The 10002-nt window shown below is 46.1% G+C and overlaps 1 protein-coding gene across 1 annotated transcript; it reads right to left on the bottom strand.

Moving 5' to 3' along the window:
• Positions 1-464: 464 nt before the first annotated feature.
• LOC104917454 lies at positions 465-3160 on the bottom strand. The gene has a single exon (XM_031557824.1). The coding sequence runs from the start codon at positions 1989-1991 to the stop codon at positions 1158-1160; it is 834 nt and encodes a 277-aa protein (XP_031413684.1). The 5' UTR covers positions 1992-3160; the 3' UTR covers positions 465-1157.
• Positions 3161-10002: the final 6842 nt, after the last annotated feature.

Below are 10002 nucleotides of genomic sequence, written 5' to 3'. Positions count from 1 at the left end.
GCCCACACAAGACAGCGGCACACGACAAAATGCATTCACAAGGGCCTCCGATCTTTGGCCGCCACAAGGGGAAGCCTCGGCCTGGACTTGGCAACCGCAGTAGATACCACCCTTCTTGACAACCGACCTATCCAAATACCTATGACAACTCGCGGGCCTCTAGAGCTAAAAGGGGCTGCCGTGGGCGCCTTGTTAATTGGACGTTCATCTACCGGTCTAAGTGGTGTGACTATTCTTCCAGGACTTACTGATGCTGACTTTGATGGGATTATACACATAGTGGCGTGCCGTGGATAGCGTCCTAATCAGATTGTTCTCAAGCGGGGAAGCACGACAGTACAAAATATGAGTGATCAAGCTTCACTTTATTGTTGCACACACAGAGTTTATATATGATTCTAATACACATGTGTTCACTTACTATTGGAGCACAAGGTGGGCGTCTAGGTGGGCTGCTCAGCTTCAACCAATGCTCAGCCAGCATTCACACCTGCTGCTGAGCTCATCCGCTTATCAGCCCCCCACATATCCACAGAGCACAACTGCGGATGTGGGCCTACTGTTTACATGCTGCTCCAAGGATGTTGTGACTCCTATCTTAACTCCTAATGTTTTCTTATGGGTATGCACTCTGTGCTGCCGCACTAGTTATGCTCATACAAAGCCTCATGGCCGCCCTGCTCTCGCAGCCATTCCCCAACAATTCCCCCTTTTTCTTTTTGTACGAGCATAACTTTCTGTGTGGCTTTGTCAATACCCCTCATGATACAACTACATACTATGCAAAGCAGTAAAAGCATAACTAGAATAAGCAATAGCCAACGCAAGCCTTCTTTGATTAATGCTGTGAGCCATGGGGACAGTCCTCCAAATAGGGATTTTAGCCAATCATCAAATGGGTTTTTGTCAACCTGAATCTTTTGCTTATGTCCCTTCAACCATTGAAGTTGTTCATGTATGGACTGACTATGATCCAAAAGGTTGAAGCAACACATCCCCTCAAAGTCCTCACAACCATGTCCCTGTGCTAAAAGCAGAAAGTCAATTGCCGCGCGATTTTGTAGCAAAGCGTGCCTAAGACTATTCGTATCAGATAACATAGATCCCAAGATTAAGGTGGTCTCGTTAGCCTGTTTTGCTGACCAACATGCTTCTAACTATTTTAACGCTTGGGCCGCTGCCACGCCCGGCGTAAGGAATGAAGCGAACACCTGGGCAGTAGCCAACCATAAATCAATGTTATCGTTGCAATCTGATGTCAGGCGGCGCGTACTCCGCCGTCGCCTGGCCTTACGCAGACCAGAGGCGACATTAAGCCATTGACGATGTTGGGGAGCGAACAGTGCTAACTGTCCAAGATAGCAAGGTCCTCCTTGGACATTGGCAGGAATGCCTGCCCAAGCTCGGTCACCACATATTAAAAATACACCTGGGGGTAAGGCCTTAGCCGAGTCATTATTCCACAGCGCAGGTTGGGAATCGTCTTCGGAAAGGCTTGCTCCATATCCATACCACAGTCGTAGGTTACCTCCTTCCCCGGTTTGGTTGCTGTAACCGCAATATGCCCCCCATACCGAGAATTCCTGTTCATTATGGGGGGAGACCACTGTCCATCCTGTTGCGTCAAAAAAAGGATTATCCACATAGTCCCACAGTTGCTTAAGGATACTTGCCCGAGCACTAAGGCCCTGGTGCGATCGTCCGAAGCAAAAGCATGTTTGATTCCATCCCGCTGAAGCGTTTCCTACTGCCTGGGAACCCAGGAGATCCAGCTCTTGGGGGTCCCATGGCAAGGAGTCACTTAGTCGTTCTATCAAGCATGCACTTTGTTCTGAAGTGTTGTAACGAGAACATGGATTATCTCTTACGTATCCTTGAAAGCTCTGCAGCCAATAACTCGGCACTCCGATCAGACAGGTCCGGAAAGGTTCAGTGGCCGACTGAAGACTCAGGCAGAAGTCAGTCTGGCCCGTCTTGTTCGCCCAGGTCATCCATAGGTTCCCTGGCTGCGACACCTGAAGGACTGCCTGGCTGTTGAGGTGGCAACCTGTCAGTATCAGTAGAAATAGACACTGCTGCTTTGGTCCACTTCACCAGGACCCACAGTGGACCTGTTGGGGTGAGCACACACATGTAACCCCTTCCCATATTTCACCTCTGAGGGGCCCTCCCAAATCCCTGTCTTGGGATTTCTGTATCTTACGAAAAACGGCTTGTCGCTACCTTGAGAGGGTACCCGCCCATGAATCTGAGCTGATGCCTCTTCCCTATCCCCAAAGATGCACAGATAATTAATTGTAAACAATGCCCTAGCCAGGCATTCCTGGGGATCCCTTACCTCAGAAAGTTTCTCTATGTACCTCTTAAGCGTCTGATTTGCGCTCTCCACCACTGCCTGACCGGTTGGAGAGTTAGGCATGCTGGTGATATGTCGTACCCCCCATTTCTCGCAAAATTGTTGAAAACTCCTGCTAGCATATGCGGGGCCATTGTCTGTTTTTATCATCCGGGGCAACCCCATGGTAGCAAAGCATAGTGTTATGTGCCGGGTGACATGTATCACCCTTTCCCCTGCTTGGGCAGTGGCCCAGATGAATCTACTATAAGTATCTATTGTAACATGCACATATTTTAGTTTCCCAAATTCTGGCACGTGCGTCACATCCATCTGCCAAATTGACTCCTAAGCCTAAACCAGGCCCATGTCCTGCACACATTGGGCATGCTTGCACAATCCCTCGTGCATCATTCAGACTAATATCATACAGTTTGCACAAGCCCTTAGAATTCTGGTGAAACATGCTGTGGGCCTCACGGGCCTGAGCTAATCTATTGACAGGGATGGTTGTCGCCACCAAGTTGTCTGCTCACTGGTTCCCTTCACCTAAGCCCTCCACCCATTTGTGGCTTCTGATATGAATCACACCATACTTCTCATTCCTTATCATAACCGCTCTCTGTAACATAGCTAGTAACTCAAATAGGCGTTGGTTGCCATTATCCCTGATTCTAGCATCCTCTACTCTTTCTACGAGGCCCACAACGTATAACGAATCCGATACTACGTTAAGGGGCTTTTGAGACCAGTTCAGGAACGCCCAAACTACAGCAGAAAGTTCTAAAGTCTGCAAAGAGTCCCCAGATTGCGCTTGAAGGATTCGATGCTTCCATTGCTGGTCTTGTTGCCATGTCGCTGCTGCTGTACGCGATTTTCGGCCGGCATCTGTGAAAACTGTTACTGCATTCTGAAGAGGAGTTCTACTTCATTTAGGTATTTGTAACCAATGTTGTTGTGACATCCATTTCAGTACTGGGGAGGCGAGGGATCGTACTGTCAGAGCAAACTTGCTGCCAGCTCATCTGAATTCTGTAGATACCAATCCAAGTCCACACGTTTGAGAGGTAAATATATGGTTGCTGGCTCTTCCCCAGAGATGCTGAGTACTCTGTGACATCCTTTTCTTACTAATTCCATGAGGTTGTCGATCCTTTGCTGGACTGTCGTTTTTGGCTGCAAGCTCGTAAACAGCCATTTTAGTACCTTTATGTCTGGTCTCTTCCCCTTTTTCTTTTTGCACTGCGTCAGTGCACCCAGCAGTTGCCTGTGGCCACTTAGGATAGTGATATCGATGGGGAGAGATGGCTCACAGCGATCGACGGCTTGTGTCGCAATAAGATGTATGAGAGTTTCAATAAGATGCTGCTGCTCTGTTGTCATCGAAACGCGGGCAGCAGGATCAGTGCCCTTTAGAAGGGGACGCAGTACATTGAGATTGTCGTTGGAGATACCGACAATGGGGCATAGCCACTGTAAATCACCTAAAAGTTTCTGGGCATCATTGAGAGTCTGAATATCGGTGTGTAACGCCAACTTTTGTGGGCTGATCTGCGACTGTGTGATGGTCCAGCCCAGGTACTTCCATAGGGGCTTGCGCTGTATCTTTTCCGGAGCTATGACCAGTCCTTTATTCTGGAGCGTATGTTTCCTGTTCGGCAGTGAACAGTTGTGGTTGCGCAATGAGAATATCGTCCATATAATGATATATGATTGCATGAGACCATGCCTTGCGAATTGGCGCAAGGGCAGCGTTGACAAACAACTGACAGAGAGGCCTTTGCGGGGCTATTCTTCATGCCTTGTGGCAATACAGTCCATTCGTATCGTGATGCCGGTGCACCTTTGTTAGGTGAAGATACAGTGAAAGCAAAACGTTGCATATCATCTGGGTGAATACCTATTGCAAAAAAACAGTCCTTAAGATCCACAATTAGGAGATTCCATTTCTCTGGGATCATTGCAGGGTTGGGGGGTTCACTTCCTAACTGCACTTCATTGCCATACTTACATACTAACATCCCAGTGCAAGAAAGGCAGGTTGTAAAGCTCCCATGGGCTGCATCTGATCATTAACAGCCCAAAGATCATGGAGCAGTCTGTATTTTCCGGATTTCTTCTTTATTACAAATATGGGGGTGTTCCAAGGGCTGGTAGATGGTCGGATGTGGCCCTTTTGTAACTGCTCTTTCACCAGTGCAAGGGCATTTTCGAGGCTTTCCTTCTTTAGCGGCCACTGCTCGATCCATACAGATTTATCAGTCAGCCAAGTGAGTCGAATCAGGAAAGCCCAAACAGCGGCTGCTAAGGAAAACCCACTTGAGTAGTCAGGACCATTCCCATTTGATCCAGAGCATCTCTGCCAATCAAGGATTGGACCCCAGGGGGTAGTGGCATTACTGTGATGTGGCAGTGAGCGTGCCGGCCGTCGATAGAAACCTTAATGGGCTGAGCACTTTGCAGCACTGCTACTGATCCGCTCACACCTTCCACACCCCTCCCCATGGTACCAAGGGCCACTGGGAGGGCCAAAGGCTTTTGGCAACAATTGTGATGTCGGCTCCGGTATCCATAAGGGCTTGTAACGTGCACGACTGTCCATCAGAATGGAAGGTGGCAAGAATGATGGGTCGCTGACACATTGGCATTGTAAGAAGCTGTCATGGTTTCATGATTTTTGGTTATCAGTATTCCACATCATAACATCATGTAATGCACTCGGGGTTTGACTGCTGATGCTCAAGTTCTGGATGCCTGTCCAGAGGAGAAGAAGAACTACATTTCCCCAGGGGACTTTGCGGTCAGCGAGGAGATAGATCTCCCGGCAAGGTCACCTGATGCTCTCTTCTTTGCCTCTGCTTCTTCGCTTGCGCTTCTCTGCCTGCACTTCTTCATCAGCTCAACTGGACTGCACTTCTCATCTCAGCATTGTGGTGAGGCCGATCCGCCTTCCAGACACACACTCTCTCTCTCTCCTTATATTCTGCTGATACAATATTTAGTAAATTAGTTTGTTTCACCTCAGATTGTTGCCGCTGTTTTCAATTATTTCGGGGTCCCCTATTTTCCTTTTCCGGGGGCGCGGATCCACGGATCCCTCCGCCCTTCTAGTCACGGAACTGGACTGAACCAGCCCATAAACCGTTGACAGAAGCACTAAGCCTCCAGTTGACCCAAAGCCATTCTCATTTTGAGCTTTGGAGGTAAGTGGCTGCAAACTCTGTGTCAGCACAGGTAGTGGCACCAGCTGAGCAATCTTTGAACCGGCAGGAATGTGGATTGGTGGGAACTGTGTTTGCGCCACTATTTGTATAATCCCATTGAAGTCGGCATCAGTAAGTCCTGGAAGAACAGTCACACCATGTAGACTGGTAGATGAACGTCCAATTAACAAGGCGCCCACGGCAGTCCCTTTTAGCTCTGGAGGTCCACGAGTTGTCGCAGGTATTCGGATAGGCCGGTTGTCAAGAAGGGTGGTATCTACTGCGGTTGCCAAATCTAGGCCAAGGCTCCCCCTTGTGGCTGGGCAAAGACCGGAGTCTCGTCTGACCGCGGTCCGTAGGGTGCTGCTGTCGTGTGTGGGCTTGACGGCGGGGGCGCTGGGGAGGCCATGACCAGGGCTGCCATTGTTGTCGGCGCGCGGCGGCCCTTCACGCTCTGCTTGAAGTTTCCCGATTTGCACGCCGACGTACTGTGATTCGAGGAATTGCAATTGTTGCACCACACCTTAACCCTATACTTCCTTCTCATGTGCCCTACCCTGCCGCAGCGGAAGCAGGTAATACCTGCCGTCCTCTTTCCCTGATCTACCCGACGCCCGCTCCCTGCCGATAAGGGCGCAAGGGCCGCAAAGGCCTGTGCTTGAGCCTCAACCACTTTTCCACCTAACTCCCGTATAGCCTCTACTATCCATGTGTGCGGCCCAGTGGGTACCCGACTCATTCGTTCTAACATCGTTTCAATGGCGGCATCGATTGGCAGGGTTATCAAAATAGATCGTGTGGGAGCGTTACAGTTATCCATTGCGCACTGGCGCAACAGAGTGCCTTTCATCCACTCAGGCACATCGGCTCTATTTATTGCGTCTGCAATCCTATCGACAAAGCTAGCAAAGGATTCTTCTCTGTCCTGTTTTATAGACATATAGGAAGGGGTCGGAGTGGACCCCTTCAGGTGAACCGCATGCCTTCCAGACATACCTCAGGGCCTAAGTGAACCTGTATATCTGGTACAGCAAAGGGTCCTGTGCCCATCAACTGCTGTACCATCACTCCAAACAAGGGATCAGCGGCTGCCCTCGGGGTATTAGCATTCATTTCACATAATCTCTGCCAATGGGCCTGCCAGAGTAATTATTCTGACTGACTCATGATCATCCGGACAATAACCTTGATGTCTTCTGGAACAAGAACTCCATAAACCCAGATGTAATTTAGCATTTGCTTCATGGGCTTGCCATGCAAACCACTCTCATTGACCGTGGCCCTAAGTTGGGACAGTAGTTTCCAGTCGATAGGCACATGAACCCCGTCTGCTGCCATCATCATTTAACTCAAAGCGCACGGGGAACGCCTGATTTACGATTTCCACTACGCCCATGTCCCCTGCACTCATAGCCTCCTGAGCTACCACCGTCCAATCGAGATGGGAAGGAAAGGCCTTCCGTGATGGTGGTTTGCCTATCAGGGCCCATGGAGGTTTGCTTATCTCCAGCCCCCGGCAGCCCTTCCAACATAGTCGGCACTGAGGCTGTGGCTCCGTCCCCAATTCCCCCCTCCAGATCGGAAGGAAATAGATCCGGCTCGTCATTATCACTGTCATCTGCCGCGTCAGCAGCGGGGGGTGCAGATGGTGCCAAAGCCCCCAACTTTGCCAACATCCGCTATTTGGTGCCGAGGATAGTGTCCTAATCAGATTGTTCTCAAGCGGGGAAGCACGACAGTACTCAATATGAGTGATCAAGCTTCACTTTATTGTTGCACACACAGGGTTTATATATGATTCCAATACATGTGTTCAATTACTCTTGGTGCACAAGGTGGGCAGCCAGGTGGGCTGCCTAGCTTCAACCAATGCTCAGCCAGCATTCACACCTGCCACTGAGCTCATCTGCTTATCAGCCTCCCACATATCCACAGAACACAGCTGTGGATATGGGCCTGCTGTTTACATGCTGCCCCAAGGATGTTGTGTCTCCCATCTTAACTCCTAATGTTTTCTCATGGGTATGCACTCTGTGCTGCCGCACCAGCTATGCTCGTACACAGTCTCATGGCCGCAACGCTCTCGCAGCCATCCCCCAACAATATGGTCTTCATAAATGTTCAGAGAGTGTTGACATATGTCAGCATGTGCGAATATTCCTACAATTCAGTTCCACACCTTTGCTTTATTCCCACTTACATGTCAGATGCCATTTTGCCAGACTGCCTCTCTGCTGTCATCCATTGCAAGGCAATAAAATTTACCAGTATATTGGGGGGAAGGTTCAGCCTCTACTGATGTAGAACCAACATCCACTTCCGACGTCATAGATCAACGTAATAAAATAGGAGGCATTACTTTCATATCAGCTACTGTTAATAAACAGAAGAACAATTGACAAGTGAAAAAAATGTCATTAGAAAAACGTGTGAGAAAGGTGAAATATGGAAGAACAAAGTAACAGTAAAGAAGTCTGGTAAAAACAAAGCAATCTTGCAAAACTGATATCAACAGAGTAACTGAAAGAAAAAGAATTATCTTGTAAAACAAGAGAAACCATAATAATCTCTGATTGCCAAAATATATTATCAAGACTTGATGAGACACTTTCTCTTTCGGGGTTACGGACAGAAGAGTACAAAGCATCAGTGATGGAATAGGAAAGGTGAATAAATAATAAAGAATGAAGAATGAAAAAATAAAAGAATAAAGAACTAAGAATTGAGAATAAAGAAAATTCACAAGAAAAACACTTCACCTCCAGCTTCCAGATTAAAAGATGGTCACCTAGATTTTTGTGACTAACAAAGATCAGTGATCATTGCCACAAATGCTAAGTGAAAGCTTGAGTTCTCTTGTACTGTATGCTTATAGCTAATTTAGGAAAGCTTGTTAAGTGCTACCTATTTTCTATATGTACTGATAATACTCAATACTGATTAAGAAGTAGCAAACGACAATTACACATTGTTAATGATTTTCAGTCCATCAAAGGATTGCTTTCAAGGTTGGAACAGCCAGATTTATCAGCTCTTTAAACAGTGTCCTCATGACTATATCCAGTTCCCTAACTGGTGTACTGATCTGCAACCAGCACTGTGGATCTTTGTATTCACTTCAACTACGTATTTATTGAAGTATTTCAGTAGGCAGTGGGAGAGAATGTATACTTACTTTATAAACTTCATTAAAACAGCACATAGGAATGTTATTTCTGATCTATTTGTCATCTATACATATGCTTCTAAACTGCTTATAACATGTTTATGTTTAGTTAACCATCCAATGTCATGATAAATTTTCCCTCTTTGAGCAAAACTGTTCCAGTTTTTCACTATATTTACCATAAAAATCCCTTTTTCAAATATAAAATCTAAATCTCCCTTCTTGAAGTTTGAAACCATTTTCCCCTGTTCTCCTGCTAAGGAGTCTTTTCCTTTATTTTTTTTCCATCACTGAGTGACATAATTTAGTGACCACAGTGTTACGTTTGATTTAGGTGTTTTGTAATTATCACATTAAATTGTAAACCATTTACACTAAAGACACTAAATTTGTATTGAAATTTTTGTAGGGAATATGTCGAGTAACATACGCTTTTCAAATGTAAGAAGTATGATTCTGATTGTGAAATATTTCTAAGGAAAAAAAGTCTCCCTAAATTATATTGGTTTTAATTCAAGATGATATGTTACAAGTATGTCCTTTGCCTCTTCTTTTACTCTTCTACAAAATGCCATCTCCTGACTAAGATGTGCTACAGGGTACCTGTTACAGAACTAGGGAATTGGAAGTATTGACTGACCACAAGACCCGCCTGATGAGCAGAGAAGAAAAAGAGCTTGGAAAATCAGAAAAAAATAATCTGTGTTTTCAAACCAGCAGACTATGGCCAAGTAAATATAAATTGTCAGGATAGCCATGCCCAATCACTTGTTTATTTTCAGATCAACACAGCTAATTAAGTATTACAATTATTACAGCCCTCCGCTGAACAGCAGTTTCAGCATATTAGCAGGTGCTTATCATTGAATGAGATACCTTGTTGATATCCACTTAATATAAAAAAGTTGTTGGAGATACTGAAGGTCTTCTAAACCTTGACTTTTTTTTTTTTTTCCCCTCACTCTTGATTGCAATTTATCATAGTGAATTTAAAGTGAGGATCAGAAGGGCTTTATAACACTCCTCCACACTGAACTGGCGTTGTCTTGAAAAGACAATATAGATATAGCTCACTCACTAATCGATTAATAATTAAGGCCCATGCTGAGTAACTGAAGAGTTTCAGAAGCACATTCAGAAGGCTATAACAAAATATTCAAAGAAGTCAAAATTTAAGTTACCAGAACTGCAAGGGGTGACTTGATCATGTCTCGCTCCGATTTATAGGAGGGAGATGAGGTTCTTTTAATATTATATACCCAGCGTGAGATTAAGAAACAACGGTTCAAATGTTGGTC

The sequence above is a fragment of the Meleagris gallopavo genome, chromosome 1, assembly GCF_000146605.3.
Source record: "Meleagris gallopavo isolate NT-WF06-2002-E0010 breed Aviagen turkey brand Nicholas breeding stock chromosome 1, Turkey_5.1, whole genome shotgun sequence".
NCBI classification, from domain to species: domain Eukaryota; kingdom Metazoa; phylum Chordata; class Aves; order Galliformes; family Phasianidae; genus Meleagris; species Meleagris gallopavo.
Note: the sequence above shows the minus strand (reverse complement) of the source record. Positions and strands in the feature narration are given on the sequence as shown.